The sequence below is a fragment of the Condylostylus longicornis genome, unplaced genomic scaffold, assembly GCF_029603195.1.
Source record: "Condylostylus longicornis isolate FDR11 unplaced genomic scaffold, ASM2960319v2 ptg000148l, whole genome shotgun sequence".
Classification (NCBI taxonomy): domain Eukaryota; kingdom Metazoa; phylum Arthropoda; class Insecta; order Diptera; family Dolichopodidae; genus Condylostylus; species Condylostylus longicornis.
In genome coordinates, this window is record NW_026578116.1 from 734,475 (window position 1) to 753,320 (window position 18,846).

Genomic DNA, 18,846 nt, shown 5'->3' on the forward strand with positions numbered 1-18,846 from the left:
GAAGGGTATATTCACTTTATGAAGGGTATATGGAGTTTGTAATCACTGGTAGGAGTCGTCTTCGGTATGGACACGTATACATATATTCTTGTTAATTTTAAATTTATGAATTAAATTGAATATTTCGTAATTAAATGTATAAAATTTCAGACAAAAATTATTTGGATTAAGTAAATTAAATTTCATAAACTATTCTAGTATAATTGTATATTCATTTTTGTATTAAATTTTTGGATTTTATTCAATTTAGTAAAATTGCTCATTAATGTTGGAGGATTTGAGTTGTAATTTATTGCAGATACCAACTGTTTACATAGAAATCGTTTAAGAAATTTGATATTTTATAAAATTTGTGTTTTAAGTGGAATTTAAGGGAAACTATTTAGTATACAAAAAGCACCGTTCAGAATACGCAGTCAATATTATTTCAGCGAGGACAAAATGGCTAAATATTATGTTATATAGTACAGTGGCTATATCCGTATCATGGTAACCTTCAATTATGGTTATCCAATTTATTAATGGTATGATCCAAAGTTAACGAATATTTTTTGTTGTTGAAATTTGTTTTGGTAATTTGTGTGCCAACCGATTAAGAAGTTCTCAAAATAAATACAATTTATTTTATTTTTATCCTTATTTTTTTTTCTTGCTGTTGTGTACATAATCTTTTAACAAAAAATATAAATAAATAATAAAAAAAAAAGTGAAATTGTTTTTATACTTTTGTTTTTTAAGATTAATGTTTACCCTCGTTTTTATGTTTTTTTTTTTTTCGTTGTATTTATTTTAACTTTTATTTACTCTTCATTAATAAATCAGTTGGTGAGTTGTGAAATTTCTTGCAAAAATTAGGTAAAAAGTTTTTTTTTTATTAATTTTTTTTTTCATTTCTTGTAATTTGTCAAAATTTTTTATTTAAAATTATCATTTGAATTTGTTGATATTCATTTTAATCAAAAAAAAAACAACAATACCTTTTGACATATACAATTACATACGTATGACATCACGTAGATGACAGTACATTGTTGTGTAAGGATTTTATATTCAAAAATGCAAAAAGTTTTGTTAACAAAACAAAAAGTAATTGCGCGTCAAATTAAATTCATAATTATTTTAATTTTAAAATTTTAGATGAAAAAATGTTTAGAAATTTGTGACAAATATTTTATGTTTTTTCGATGAGAAAGCTGTTATACGTATTGTTAAGGACTCTTATACGTACTTTGTTTGCGGAAATTTCATTACAAGCATAAATTACTTCTTTATTCTTTATTATAGTTCCATATAAATTTATTATTAATAATTATAAAGGAAAAGTTTATAAGTGTCTTCACTGAACCTAGAGCAGTAAAATGTTGGGTAAAAATTAAATTTCCAAGATTTGTTTTGTTTGTATTGCTATTTTGCTTAAGTATAATTTAAAATTCTCAAAAACACGGGAGTAAAAAATTTGTAAAATATTACTAAAATTAGAGTATTACTAATTTACTACTTACTAATAGAAATTTCTTCATACAACTGCAGAATAGATAGATCACGTTATCAAAAGAATGAGTCAAGGCAGAAAAATTAAAAAAATGTTCTCCTCGAACTGGACTCGAATTAATGACATATCGTTTTCTAGGAGGATGCTATACCAACTGACCTACAAACTAGAAAGCGGTATGTTACTGGTTCGAGTTCGATTCCAGTTCGGAGAGAACAATTTTTTTTCCTTGATTCGTTCCTTTGATTACGTCATCCATCTGTTTTGCAGTTGTTAGAAGAAATTCTCATTACTTATTTTTAATATTATAGTAGCTTTGTTTGCTGATGTTACAAGTTAATATCTTTGGCCATCAGTCATTTTTTTTTTAACAAATACAAGTTAAAATTTGGTTTTTCATAAAAATTGTACCGATTATTTCGAAAAACTATGCGTAAAAACATTTTTTTTTTCTTCTGAACAAATTTTCTTTCTAATCAAATAGAACTAAATTTTTTTATTCCTTCCTCTAATCAAATAGAACTAAATTTTTTTATTCCTGTACTTGTAAATTGAACACAGCTTCTTTTTGTCCATTTTTGAAATGCACAGTACAGTCTAGTAATAAATGATAATGAGAATAATTTTTCATTGTAAAATATTTCTTGAATAGAATAAATTATTTTGTTTTTGTGACAGTTTTATGTTTATGTCCGTGTCTTATTTTCATAATTTATAGATTTACACTATCTTGTAAGTTGTACTGTGCAATTAAAACTTAATAAATCAGTTTTCGTACAACTTTACAATATTATGATTTTAATTACATTTAATTTATAAACCATATAAATATTATTTTTGTAGGAGTTAATTTTTCAAGTTGTGGAGAATCCTTCCTATCTAAGGAGGCTAATTATTGTTAGAAATTCAATTTTGAACTTGAAAATAATTCAATTACTATATATACATAATATGTAAAATATTTTAAAACATACTTTGATTAATTGGATATCAATATCAACAAATAAATAGCGTTTTTATTGCATATATTTAGGAGCAGCAAAAAAAAATTAAAGAAAGTCGTAATATAACGGTTGCATAAAATTTTTAATAAGATAATTGATCTACTACTTGTTAGACCAATTTTCGATAAAACGACGTTTGGCAGTTTGAAAAATTTTGTTTTATGGGAAAAAAAAACAGCTTAATAATGCAGATCATTGGGACTTGTTTATGGGAAAAACTACATTGGAAACTTTGAAGAAACTATACAATCACATTTAATTTGAGCCATTGTAAACAAAAACATAAAACTGTACTTAAATGTATTTTAAAATATACAAACAAATATTTCAAATAATTTATTTACATAATCAAAATTCAAGAGGCCTTCGACTGTATGTTCTTTGTTTTATCTATATATAAATTTTCTATTGTTCTTTTAAGGTTTCCTATTAATTATACAACAAAAATGTTATAATATATTTTTGTATATGTATTACAATTTAGATCTATATGCAATTATGATTTTATCTAAATGATCCTTAACAAAATAAGGCAAAAAATTTTAGTTAGTATAAAAAGAATATATAAAATATAATAGAATGTATCTTTTTTTATTCTTTTACTATTTAGGCAACCCATACATACATATATATACATTATAACAATCATTTGTAACGTCTAACCACATGAATTTTTTCTTTATTCATTTATAGAGAATTATAAATGTTAGACAAAGGAACCTATTATACAAATAAAAAGACAATAGAAAATATAATTCACATCGACACCGATACCGACACTAAACCGACCCTTATTAATACAATTTTATTACGTCTATTCATACACAAGCGTTTATATATACGTAAATTTATATAATATTTATAATGTGGTATATAAGGCCCGTATATTATAATATTTCTAATGATATGTGTTTGTATATTATAAGATTTAACTATTATACAGCTAATATCCTGTCTATTGTATCCAATCCATATAATTTTCTTTATAACATTATTGCCACAATCTAAATATATGTGTGAAAAAAATGTTATATACATACAAATATCAATAATCAGAAGTTTCGTGTAAATGTATTATGTAAATTCTATTATATTAAGTGTATTTATAATTAAATTTTAATTTTGGAATATAGGAATATTATTATTTAGGATTTATTATACCATTATTTATTCTATATATTAATTGAAGATAATTTGTTATATTTTTATTTTAATTAAATGCACCGAACACCGACATTAAATTCAAATCATTTCATAATTTAGTTTGTTCTTGATATCAATCAAAAAAACACGTCTATGTCGATTTTTGAATATGGACTTTGTAGATTTTGGATTAACTTCCAAACCTAAATCCAAATATCATCGCATCCATTTTGAATTATTATATAATAGCTTCTAGAATAGTGCTTCGTCAACAAGTTCGTTATTGGACGGTAAATTTATTAGTATTGTATATTAAGTTATATAATATTAAATATAATTTTTTAGTGACCTGACCGGAGTTTGAACCCGAGACTCTTCGGTTAAAGGACCGGTGCCATAACCACTGCACCACACTGCACCAATGATTAAGTTATGTAAATAGCACCAGGAAAATTTTTAAATTTAGTAAAATAATCAATTCGATTTTTAATGCAATTAATATAAAAATGTTGTCGAAAAAATACAAGGTTGTAGTAAGGGTGGTAGCTCGTAAAATAAATTCGGTTGGGCCTTATTTGGGTTTTCACTGTATCAAATGTTTTGCGTCTTTCAAAATGTTAAAAAATTATAACTTTAAGATTTAATAGTTTTCATTTGAAATGACAAAATTCCATTATAGTTTTGCATAAAATATTTTAGAGATTGTTTTATCTAATTACGCCCTTATGTATGCAATACTAAATAATTGTATATTATAACAAATATTAATTGAATTGTTTGAGTAACTAAACTTTATTATTTCTACAAAAATTTGTAATTGTAATTTAAATTTGTTTTAAAAAATTTTTGTTGAGACCAATATGCAAAGTTGACACAAGTTTGATTTATTGTGCACCATAATTTTAATTGTATGTACTAAAAAAGGTATATTTGACAGGTAAGTTTGGAACATAAGAACGTGCTGTTCTTTAGAAAGTGCTCATGTTGTAATTTCGAGTGTTTGTGTTAAATTTTTTAAAGTTTTGTTTTTTTTTCGAAACTATTCTTATTTGTGCTGGTTATCTAATAAATTGTATAAGATATAGCTAAAATAAATTTCAATTTTTTAATTTTAAAATTATAAAAATACATACATATTATAAGCTGGTTATATAATAAATTGTAGTTTACGAAGTGTTATATAGAATACGTGTGCATATAATTCAAAATATGTAATTCATATTTTTCTGAAGTGCATGTGGGTACGAGTATAAGTAATCAAAAGTGTGTATTATAATATTTTTGAATTATATTAAATTTATATTATACAAATATAATATTCTTAACATGAGCAGACATTTTTTTCTTTCAAAACTCTATAATATCCATTTATTTCATCATATACATATATAAGACACATCTTATATATAGTATATAACACAAATATATCCATATTATCTACATTTTATGAAACTGTAACGAAATCTATACTGTGAAGGCTCTCACTGTTAAATAATGTTATAATAAGTTTAGATAAAAAAAAAAACTAAAAAGGAAGAAAGAACGGACGTCTTTTTTTTATTATTTTATTTGTCTCCTATGTGTACATTATAAGCTTTCACCAAACTCAACATTTTAATGATGTGCCATAAGATTGTTAACGTGACAGCAAAAAAAATTTCATATATCTTTTTGTTATTTTAAGTTTTTTTGTTTTGTTTCTTTCAATTTTATAAGAGTACAAATGATGAAATTACTTGGCATTAGCCACACATAACATATCCATAATAAGTATGTGGTTACACCCGCTACAATATCCCCTATATCTATACATAAATGTGTAAATATATAAATATATTCTGTGTAATATTTTTGTTCAACTTCTATATTATGAACTTATACATTAAAATGTCCTTATGATAAGTCTTTGATATCCTCAAAAAAAAAAAAATCCCTTATTACATTCAAAACTAGATTACAAAAAGAAAAGAAATTTTATTTCTTTTTTTTCTTTTATTATTATTCTTTTGAAAATAATGTAATTGCAACGATGATCTTTTATACTTATATATATTTTGGTCAACTGTTACCACATATCTAATTTTTTTTTATATCATAAGAATTATAAATAAAAAATATAATGTAAATGAAAAATAAAAAAAAAGGAAAACTAAATTCCACAGTATGTGTGCGGTGCTCCATTTCAACTGTGTATAATGAACACGATTAAGGAATTTATATAATAAAAAAAAAAAAAGAATTGCTATGTTTGAATATTGTACACATATAATAAGGAAATATTTTTAAAGATTATTAAAAAGAATAGAAGTAAAAAATGTGATGAGAACAGCACATAATCGACCGGATTTTCTGTATGTTTTGAATTCCAATTCAATTTTTTCGAAATTACTCAACTATTAAATTTCTGTTCGTAACATTAATTAAACTCAGATATAAATTTTTATGAACACTGCTTTATTGAAACTCTCTATGCAGAGCTTCACAGATTACGGACAGATTAGCAGGAAAAGAACGGGAGGATGAGTTGGTTAGGTTTGGTTCAGCCATGCACATTTCTGTGGCGGAACGAGTTTTTGTTCCCATCAACACAGTGAAAACGATTATATCTGGTGTTATTTATAGTGGAAAGTCCTTTTATCTTTTATCCGATCGCCGGTGGAAAGTCCTGCCAACATGCGCAACGGCAAAAAAAAAGACTAAAATACCACCTTATATAGAAAAATTGCATGGGCTTCTCGATATCTTGGACCATCATTGCGTGCCTTACCACAATCAACACAACGTATTGCAGCTCATATGATCGGCCGACTATGTGACGCAGAGCATGCGGCTGGGCTGGACGAGATATCGAAAATTAGCATCGGGGATTTATATAGATTTTTCAAGAGATTCTGCAATCGTACGCACAATGATGGCCTGATGATCATGGGGTAATGATAGCAAAGTTGCATTTTTGTGCTATAATTGAGGTGCAGTGAACTTTCCGCACCTGCAATCTCAGTTAACCTGCACACAGATTGTTTGATTCCGACACGGCTGTTTCGACATTGGATTGATACAAATCTGCAAAACTTGATATAAAAACAACATCTCCCTTATTCTACGTAATGCAATCGGTAAAAAAGTGTTCATTATTTTACTTTGTAATAAAAACAAAACTAAAAATATTTTAAGTTGTTGGGTATATATACATATGTAACGGTATATAGTAAGAACAAAAGTAAATTACATTTCTGTCATATAAATAAATTATTTTTTATTAACATTATATGTGGTAAAACCATTAGCTTCTCTTTAAAAAAATCTATTGTAATCTTATGTAAAATGTAAGAGAAATTGGGAAATAAGAGAAAATATAACTATCTATGTATACCTTCATATTACCACTCTTAATATCACTGGTAAAATATAAAATAACGCTTGTTTGCAATATGATAAATAAAAAATATTCTTCAAAAACCATATTGTAGATTTCTGTTGAAATGGTAGTGGTTGCATTCTTGACCATCGAAATTAAATATAGCTAATGGTAACCTACTAATTGAATCCGTCCTTTATAAATTATTCAGGACCCCAGTAATGCACTAGGAAATAGAATTTGTCTGAAGCAGCACCGAAAAGCAGTAAAGCTAAATGCTAATTTTAGCACTGCTCAAACTTTTACAAGAGGCAATCTTATTTAATAACTATTTTGAAGATGATATGTCATTGGAACATGTTATTTTAATTTTAGCAATTTTATTTTATCGGCACGACGACTTCATTTAAAAATCTGTTAACACTAATTAAAACGGCCTTGTCTATAAAATTATTCACTATTACAAAATTCTTATTTTGTCGTAAATATTTTGTAAAATGACGAATGAATTATATACACATATATGTTCTTTATTACTTAGAATTTTGAATATCATTACAACATTTTATTAATTTAATTAATCAATAAATGTTGAGTAATAAAAATTACTCCGAATTTCCGATATTCTATAATTAAAATGCAAAAAAATGGTGACTCAAAATATTTTCAGATGTAAAATGTCTGACATTTTCAAAACCACATGTTGATAGGGTTATGTTTTCTCATTATATAAGAGTATGTATATTATATAAGCACTTAATGTTTGTTATGCCGCAGACAATATAAATAATGTAAAATAAGTTTAGAAAGTGAATCACTAAGTTTAACACCAATAAAAATTTGCATGAGTTGGTTTATATGTCGAAGAACAAAGTTCAATTTTTTACTTAAAACAATGTTATAATTACGTATAACAAAGCATATGATTACTTTTTATACCTGCTTATATGTTTTTATACTAGATTTATGTTAAGGATTTTGAGGAGTGATTTTTTGTAGTTTTTCAGGAAAAAAACCCTATATTTCTTTAGTCTTGATGCACCAATACAATTTAATTGGGTGTCATGCTATATTTTAAATGGTTATTATAACATCACTCTATCATGGTACGTGTGTCATGAAAATTATGGCATAACCTTAAAATTTATAAAAGTTCGGTCAAACCAATGGATTTAATTCAGCATTTCTCTCTTTAACAAGTGAAAATACTGGTTTTAAAAACAATCTACATAATGTACTACATTATTAAAATTATACATACTTTCATTCATATACGACAATATTTTAAAAAAAATTGCATAAACTTAGGATGAGGGAAAAAAGAAAATTTGAAAAAGGCGTTAACATAATAATCGAATTTATAGCTTAATTGCGTGAGTTACGATATAAATAATTATATTTTTTAATGGTGTGGTGTTTATTTTCCAACTTTCTGCAGAAGCCAGTTCCAGTTATATAAAGCAGAAGAAGCCATTCATTATATCTTTCTGCGTTTGCAAAATTTTAAAAATGTTGGATTTTTACGTCTTTGAAGGCCTAGAGGGACGGATACAGGTATAAATTTTCTTTCTATGGAAATTTTTAGTAAACATCTACGAGCAATAAAATTTTAACTTTTTATCTTCAAGGGTGTAAAAGTTTTGCAAACATGTCTACGGCTGGATAGATGGGTTTTTTGAAAAAAAAGCGCTAAAAATTTTCCAAATTTTCAATTCAAATACTTTATTTGTTATTTTTAAAAATTTTTATTTTTATAATTTTCTTCTTCAATTCCTAAATATGTTTTTGTATATAATACCCTTCAAATCATCTCAGAATTTCTTCTACAATTTCTGTTTAAAGCACTAACTTATACTCGTAATTTTAAAGATATTTATTACTGTGAGATAAAATTGAAAAAATATTTTATAGAAAAATGACAAAAACAAAAATTATTTAATAAAATTCAACAAATAAAAGAAAATATTTTCATTTCACTTCAAGAAATATTTTTAACTTACATTTATATAATATTTCTTTTGTTATTTAATTAAATTAAAAAGAAAAATAAAAAAAAAGAGTCTTACAACAATAAATTGTGTAAAGAAAGTAAAAACGTTTTTAGTTTCCTGTTTTGTAATAAAAAAAAAAATGAGGAAAAAATTTCTTTATCAATTTATTATTTTTATTTTTTTTTATTAACTTTTCATTTATTTCTTATTTTTTTCTTCTTCTATTTATGCTGAAATATTTCTTATACACTTAAACTAATCAAATTGTAAATGAAAAAGAAAAAAAAATATACGCACAATATAAAAAGTATAATTTTGTTGAAATAAGATGAGAGCAAATAATTTTACCATTAGCATAACATAGTGTATAATAGCGTCTGACATTCAAGTGTAACGCAATTCAAAAATCATTATAATAATTTTAGCAGCATTCTCCCCCCCCCCCCCCCCATTTATAATGGTATTTCACTCATTCTATAATGTGTTTAATATATGTGTGTGTGTCTATATGAATAATAGTATTATATTCAATGTATAATGTGAATATTACTTCAATTATTATCAAACTCCTAAATTGTCTTCTGAAAATGACCGATTGTAATCATCATTTTAAAAAAAAAAAAAGATGAAAAGAGAAAATGGGAAAAATTCTTTTGAGTTTTTTCTTTTCGAATTTTTTGTTATCACCGTTTTATATTTCAAGAAAACTGGTAAATTTTAAGTAAATAAAAGCTCCATATTCTTAGCATCTATATATTTATTATATGTACATATAATTGTCAGATGCGGTATATGAAGTAAGAAAATTGAGTTGATGGTAGAAAACTAAGAAAAAATTGTCATTAGAGAAAAAAAATTTCATTCTCTGGTGTTTTTTTTTTCTTTTTTTTTTGATTTTTGTTCTGTGAAAAATGGTCAACTCAACCAACAGAATATTATCCTTTTCCATACTTTTTCTTATATCATTATTATTATCCTATCTGCATGTTATACTTTTATATATTTTCGCTATATTGTATAAATCCTTATGATTCGAATTGCAGTAAACACCAGTTTTAGTTCTTCTTCATTTTTTTAACACATATACAAATATTCTATAATTGTAGAATATAATAAAAACGAAAATTTAAGTATAGAGACTAGAGAGAATAGAGAAGGAAATAAGAGAATAAAAAAAATTAAAAATGGATAAAAAATAACAATATACACAAACAAACAGGCTGTATAACAATAGAGAAGAAAATAATATAAAATTAAAGTACTCCGAATATATAGCGGTATTATCCCGGTCAGCGGACCATTATTATCTACTTTTCATTATTTTCATTCTACTATTCTTTCTTTTATCGTTTCATGATTGCAAGGTACATAAAATTTTGTTGGTTAGAGTTGGACTTCCTATATTTTCCTTTTTTCATTGTGAAACTATTAAATTTTTGTAGTTTGTAACATTTTGCCAGACTTAGTAGATGCTTTTGTATATTTTTTTTTTTTGTTTTTCTGTTGGAAATAAAAGAAAAACGATTTTTTTTTTTACATTTTGATCTTGTTTTCATTGTCATTAAAGGATTTGTTTTTTTTTTCGCTTTTCTTTAATTTTAAAGGACACTTCATGGGAAGTGATGGTTTACCACTATAGAATATTATTGCAACATTTTCTATATATGTACGTGAAATTTTAGATGATTTCATTGTTTTAATACCATAGACATATGGGTATTATGTGTTACATACATATATGTATGTAATTAATCTAAAGTTGTATAATACATGAAAATTCATGTGAAGTAATGAAAAAAATGCATTTATTTTGTTTTAAAACAAACATTATCTATAATGAGAAGTTCTAATATTTATTTTATGTATTATTTTATAATTATAATCATGAGACAACAAAATATAATTCAGTTATAATTATTATTCTCGTTAGAAAATTATAACATTTTAATAGTTATTGTAAACATTTATGTGGTTGTGCGACTAATATCATTGATACTTTAGGTATAATAAGCTCCGGAATCTACCATATATGCAAAATAAGCAAATGCAATAAGCACCAGAAAACAGGGGTGCAACTATTATGCGTAATGTGCAACGTTTACTCAATATTGTTTATTACTTTGAAATTGGAAGGGTGTACTTCATTGCTTTGGAAAATGAAACCACGTAGGGCACTGAAGGAATCATAACACGGGATTGCGTATAATTGGAAGTGTTAATCATAACTCGAAGGCTATACAAAAATATAGTCACTGCGGTTATTCAAACAAGAGAAATTAATTTGAGAAATATTTACAGGGTCTGGTTGAACGAGAAATATCAAATTCCTTGGTTTTCCAATAGAACTCTTTGCTTTCTTAATTTTTTTTTTTTTGTCAACATGGCAATAACAATTTTGAAATATCTTTCTAATATAATTAGTAATTTTCTTGTTTACTAGTGTGATTTTATTTAAATAGAAATATTAAATATTGGTAATATAGAGTGATTAAAATATTGAATTAAATAGATATAGAGTAATTGAATTTTTGTGCATATTCTCTTACACTTACGAAAAATGAGATTCAATAGAAAGACAACAAATAGTAAGGCAATTTTATATCGCAATTTAAAATTACATTTAACAATTAATTCATTATTAATTACCGAGAATGAGAATATTGTGCTATGAAAATTTCGATTTAAATTAGAGTTCTATAAAATAATGCCTTTTAATAAATTATTGTTAGTGCGAATATTGACACTGTATAAATTTCCTACTTAAGAAATTAATTCTTTTTTCTCCCTTAACTAAATTATTAAGTAGTATTTATAAATAAAATTATATTTGAGTGTTGCCAATTTACAATTTAAATCGCTCAAAAATTATTTTATAAGAACTGAACAATAAATTTTTTTTATAACATTTTGATTTTTCATTTTTAAAATCATTTAAATTAGTCTTCGATTGTAATTGATAAGAAAATAGTGCAGCTTTCTTAAGAAATAATTTGATTTAATTTTAAAAATTTCATAAATTATTTTTATTAAATAGATTTAGTTTTTTTAATTAATAAATAAAAATTTGTCATTATTATGAACATGAATGGGTAGATTCAAATTCCGAAATTCCATTTAATTTTATAAAATTTTAAAAGAATAAATATTCGAATTTTAATTTTACATTATGTATATATTATTATAATCGAACCGAAATATATTTTATTGCAGTTAACATTTCAACTACTTTGCAAAATAATAATTATTTTTCTTTAATCGTTGTTAATGTAATTAACATGCAATTTAATGTTATTAAAACCACTCTCACAGTGTACTTACATGCATGTATCAATATTAATTTAATGTTTTTTCATATTATTCTTTTCATGTTATTTTATTACTTCGAATCTCGAAATTGTATTTATTTTATTAAATTAAGTATAATTTATTTTATACATTTATTTTCTCCTTTTAATAAAATAGTGGAGAGTTTTAACTTTAATATATCAGTAATTTCTAATTACATGTGGTATTTAACATGCAATGAAATTGTTAACAATAATTGCCATTGCTGTTACTGTTATTGTGCATAAAATATCTGTGTTTCTTGTTTATTTTCTGACTCATTTGCGGTGTTAATTTTTTTTTTCTCCAAAAAGATAACAAGTGATTTATTATCAGTAACTACTTTTCTATTAATACGAATATATCTTTATTTTTTTTTTTTTGTTTATTGTTATATACAAAGATAAGAAAGAGCGAAATAATAAAAGACAATGAAATACACATACAAAAAAAAAAAAAAGAAATATTTTCCTCCTTTGAGATTTTTATTTTTAATTACAAGAACATAAATTTGTTTTTGCAATTTAATCTTTTGGAACGTTTGGTTTAGTCAGTTTGTTTGGTTGTTATCTTTCCAACTTGAAATTAATGGGTGTTCGAGGTTTTTTTTTTCGGTTTATTATTATCATTTTAGTTTTGAATTTTTTTTTTTGTGTTTTGTATTTTTAACTTTGATAAATTAAAATTAATTTTGAAAATAAGCAGTTGATTTTTTATACGAAAAATTTTTTTTATAAAAATTTTTCATAAACGTTTAGTGAGTATTTGAATAATAGCAAGACGCGTGAATTAAAAAATTTAATAAATGTTTTCCTACAAATTTTTTTTGTAAGTAATGTGGTAATTGAATAAGATTTTTTCATTTAATGAGATTTTGAGTCTTAATTCACTTGCAACTTAAATTATTATTATGAAAGTTTTTAATTTAAAGATTCGAAAGGGCAAATGTTTATGGGTTCAAATAATAAAGAAGATTGCAATATTGTAAATTTTAAATTTATATTAAATTTAAATTTTATAATATTGCAAATTATTTTAATAGAGGAACATGATTCTATTATTTTAGTAGAGCTATTATTCAGTAAAAGAGGAACATGGTTTCTTTACTCGATATTTTTGAATTGCAATAAGATAACAACTTTTTAATTTGTAAATTTTAATGCCGAAGAAATAGTCACAAATGACAATACATGCTTTCCAATGGTGGTCCAAAATTTTAATAAAAAATAAATAAATTGTTTTTGTTTCACAAAAATAAAATTTAAACTTACGTATATTGTAATTATAATGTTTTTAAAGAATAACGTACCTAAAATGAAAATAAAGTAAAAATTAATTTATTTTTAATTAAAATTAAAATCTAAATTTGTTTTATAAAATATATTGAAATTAATAACGAAAAAATAAAAATGTCTTGGTAGCCTCAATTAATGTAGAAAGTTTTTGAGCTTCAAAATGCCAGAGAATAATAAGTTTTGCAAAATTTATAAAATTTCTATGCAAAGAATGTTGCTAACAATTCTTAGTAGAATTTTTATGTAATAGATGAGCCATTTTGAGCTATCCATACAATATTATATTTAAAAAACAATTGAATTTTCATCTTTAATATTTTGAATTATACAATTTTCAGCACAATTCATACATATTTAAATAATATTGAATAATTTTTTTCCATTAGTTCCACCTTAAAAGTTAGAGGATTAATTATTATGTATAAAAATATAAAAAAAAAAAATTAAAAAATATTAAAAATATAGAACAAATTTTTTGATTTGACAAAACTCATACAATATTTATATTTGTAAGGAAAATATTATGGAAATGCTTTAGGCACGGTAAAATAATCTCATCCAAAATACCTGCATATTATTATTATTATAATATGAAAAGTTAAGAGCTTCAATATAATAAAGTGATCTTTAAAAATTCTAAGTGTAGAAATCATAAATAAAAAATATATTTGATATTTTCACCATAAATACTAAAGTATATTCAAATTTTCAAAAAAAAAGGGTTTCCTTTTTTCTAGTGAATGATACCCGCAATTAATATATTTTGAATGTCCTTGCTGGAAGCAAAATAAAACATGACTTTGTAATGAAATTTTTTTTTTTATTTATTCGTTTTTCTTCATATTTTATTTTTTTTTTTGTGAAGCCTATTTGTATTTTGTAGCATATTATTAAAATTTTTTTCGACTTCTTGAATAATTTATGAAAAAAAAATATATTATACTACAGATTGACATTTAAGTAATATGATATTTAGGGTTTTTTAAAGACACCCAGAGTTGTTGTCCTTTTTAAGACATATTTTCTTCTATTAATTCATTTCAATTTTTATGTTGGGTTTTTTTTGCCCTCTTTTTATTATTTTTATTACTTATTTATGTGTAATAGCTAGCTATATTAATATTTTGGTTATGCTTTTTTGAAATTTTGTCTTCTTTATGCAAATTATAAGAGTACTTATTGTGTTTATGAATAAAGGCTACCTGGGAATGAATTGAATATTCGTAAGATAAAATACTTTAATTTAAATAAATATATCTGTATATACATAAGGATATATTATATGTGTACGTAAATAGAAAAATATTTTGCATAAAAAAGATATTATATAGTTATTTTGAAAATATATAAAAATTATATACGAACATTTATGTATTCGTCTAAGTTATATAAGAATAAATTCAATCATCACTTGTTTGCATATTATTTTAAATTTGTTTTCTACTATAATTGATATATGTACATACTCGTATATAATGTACATATATGTTGTATATTATGTAATTGTATATATATTTATATATGTATAATATTATGTATATGTTATGCATAAAATACAAAATAGAAATATGAGTTACGAAAATATCATAGATAACTAAATTTAGACCCGAGGTCAAGAAAATTTAATTTTAGTTAAAATTATAAAAATAAACTCAAATGTTATAAAAGTTGAGGACTTTAAAATTGAGTTATTGTGAATTTTATATGATATGAATTTAAAATTTTGTAATTATGAAAATTAAAAAGTTTTTGTTTTCAAAATAATTTAATTTTTAATATTAAAATTTTAGTGTTGTTTTCAGTTATGAATGAGTTTCATTCGCATTATCAGCACATTTACATTTTGGCAAAAATTAAGAAATCACAAATTTTGCCATTCAAATTAAAATCAAGCTTCTGTTTTATAATAATAGTTATAAAAGAAAATTTTTAATAAGTAAAAAATTTTGAATGTCATTTTTATAATTATAATAAATATTAGTGCAGGTAAATAACGGTAGAGGAATACACAGAAGAAATTTACTTTTGCAATAAAAATAGAAATTAGTTGAGAGATCTTTTTAATTATAACTGCACTGCAATAGAATTACTAAAGCAGTGCTGCCAATAAAAACTCTGGAATAACCCCAATAATGTTTTTCTATGCTGTCTCAATAATGAGTTCTCTATATATTAGTTCTCTAATCGTTCAGTATCGATGTGAGTCCTGATATGTTAAGGTCAAAGTTTTCATTTCTAAATTTCAAAATTTCTTTAATATTTTTATTCCAGTTTAGCTGATAAATTTCATGAAATTGAAAATTTTATTTACTTCAATTTAAATTAAATATAATTGAGAAATTAAAATATTGTATTGAAAAAGTTCTATACGTATCAACTGTTTACTTAACACTCAACTGTTTATTTAACACTACATAACTACATATTGAACGAATAATTTTATAAGGACTTTACTGGAATTTAAAATTGCGTTTAAATCAAATAATTTGTAATTTACATACAATATGAACAGCTAGGAAAACTATGAGTTGTCTACAAATAAAATTTTTTTTGTATTTAATTTTTTCTGCGTTTGTTGTATGTGGTAGCGGTAAAGTGTGTAAATGAAACAAGAAATTTTGCTTGCTTTAAATATATTTTGGCACATTTCCAGAAAATTTTGAAAATCAACTTATTATTTTTAAGTTCTCCGTTTGTTTATTCGTGAATTTGTTTATAAAAATTTCTACACACGGTTAAAGATAGAAAGCTTATATTTATATGTGAACCAATCTTTCCCAGAAAGCTATTTTCTTTTAAAGAAAATTTCTACCTGCCTTCTAAACTTTACAGCAGTGATAGTCTGCCAAATTCTAGGAATGCATTTTTTTGGCAAGTCATTGTATAGGAATAAAAGGAGCTTTGAGAATAGTCGTTATCTTAACTCAATCAATTTTAAAATTTTCCACACCTTATGAGAAATTGTATCAGTTTGTAAAAATTATTACTGAAAACAAATTTTTTAAAAATTTTGCAAGATTGTCTGCGCCTTATATTTCCGAAACCGTCTAAGCTTAAAAAAAAGCTGAACAAAATATAAGAATTTTAATAACTCACATAATTAGCCGTCAAATATGACTTACATGTATGGAAACGTTTCCTGCAATTTTTGTCCTTATTTTAAAATTATATTAAACAATTTCTTATTGATTAATATAGTTTTGATATATAGAGAATAAATATTACGTATATAAATTTTTTTAGTATATTAGCAATTTGCTCAAAGGAAATGTGCTACTTTACAAATGATAACTGAACCAAATTTCAAATTAAAAACTCAATAAAGCAAAATATAAAGCACACATTTTTTCCTAGAATTAGGACATTGTTAACATAATATTTATAAATACGTGCACATACATACTTAACATATATATATATATATATACATATATTCTATAGAATGTAAGTATGTATATGTAATTTTTGATTTATGAAAATGAACAGAAAAAATCATTGACGTTGATTACAATTTGGTTTTTAATAATATTTTTTTTTTTTTTTGAATATTTTAAACAAATAAAAATTTAATTTTTTGTAAAAATTCCATTAAAAAAAGAACACAAAATATCCAAAAAAAAATCAAAAACAGAATCTGAACTGAGTGAATTAAAATAATAATGGAGCCTAGGCTTTTTTTCAATTTATTTTTATTTTTTTATTTAATAGAATTTGTGTACGTCAAGGATATTATTTATTTTTTTTCTTATAAAGTACAAAATAACTTTACCAAGTACATACATCCAAACGTATGTGTATATGTAATAAATTTTCACTGTTAAATGTATGTATGTACTTTAAGTATAAATGACGTGGCTATTTTATTTTTTTTTTTCGTTATTTTTTTACTTTGTTATCCTTTATATAATATTCTATGATTCATTGTAAATTATTTGAATTCTGTCATTTACAAATACAATTATTTGAACACTCTTTGCCTTCTACATTACTTCCTCTTTTGAGTTTTCTTCTCTCTTTCAGTGCCTTGATGAACTTATCATACGTATATACGCAAGTATGTATATAGTCAATACGAAATTATTGTAGAATCATTAGACGCCCACAAAGGCGATCCTTTAACTTTAATAATATTTTTGTGTTTTTTTTTTGTTTTGTTCTGTTCACTTAAAATTGAAAGTTAAAAAAATGTATGTCTGAAATATATCTTTATCTATAAGTATGTATATTGTATGTAAGTATGAAATATATGTATATTTGGTACATAATACTTTCAATTTATACATTATTAAACTTCATCATTTCAATCCATTAGCAAAATTCCACCAATATAATTTTGTATATAATTTTATACACATACACAATATATGTTGATGAAACATTTTACATAATATAGGGCTTATTTTGTATATATATGTACATATACAAATACAAGAAATGGTGCCATCATGTATTAAAGAAAAAATAAAAAAATTTTATTAAAAAAATGTGATATCAAAAAAAAATTCACAAGTAAAATATAGAAAGGGGTGTTAAAATTTATAATATTGACGTTAAAAATGAATTCATTAATATTATAAAAAGTATAACAGTAACAGATACATAAGTTAGAAATATTTTTATGTTTTAAAATGAAGTTAACATTTCATTTTAAAAACTGTGACTAAAATAAAATTTTGATTTTGTTTTGGAAGTCAGGCACCGGAATTTTAAATTTAGAAATTGAAAAAGGTTTTTTTATGGGTTGTAGCCTTTGGTAACGATTACAGAAATATTTAAGTTCCTGTTAGTTTCATTTCAGTACTTGATGCAGTAATTCACCGAAGAGTTGGCCGTTCTGCCCAGTTGCTCGACTTCCAGCTGTTTCAATTTTAATAATTTTATTTTAATAATTTTAATAATTTAATTAAATTGTAGTGATTTCAATTTAATTTCAAGAATAGGTTTAATTTTATTCTTGAAAAATTTGATTTTTGTTATAATTTTCAATGAATTATGTATAGTTATTTTTGTGTCGCATATTTGCAAAATTTTATTAGAATCTCTGAAGATGTGATTTTTTAAAAATACAATGCTCTTAAGTGATTATTACGTATAAGCGATTATTAAATTTCTGTATTTTACGAATTCACAATCAAAATTCATATTAAAGAATTCTTTTCCATTTTCCAAAAAAAAAAAATTCATTCTAGAACGTTTTTATTTAATTATTGAAACTTTATATTATTTGACAAATTTTTGT

General features: G+C 23.7%; 2 protein-coding genes across 5 annotated transcripts in view; both read right to left on the reverse strand.

The window, feature by feature from the left end:
• The window catches only part of LOC129615802 (protein alan shepard), a 117,437-nt gene that overhangs the window by 78,173 nt on the left and 20,418 nt on the right, over positions 1-18,846 (reverse strand). The gene's annotated exons all lie outside the window — the stretch shown is intronic.
• The window catches only part of LOC129615803 (protein alan shepard-like), a 160,979-nt gene continuing 155,502 nt past the window's right edge, over positions 13,370-18,846 (reverse strand). Inside the window, exon 3 of the mRNA XM_055531183.1 lies at positions 13,370-13,621. Coding sequence (XP_055387158.1) covers positions 13,595-13,621 — 27 coding nt within the window. The 3' untranslated portion in view covers positions 13,370-13,594. The remainder of the gene's footprint in view (positions 13,622-18,846) is intronic.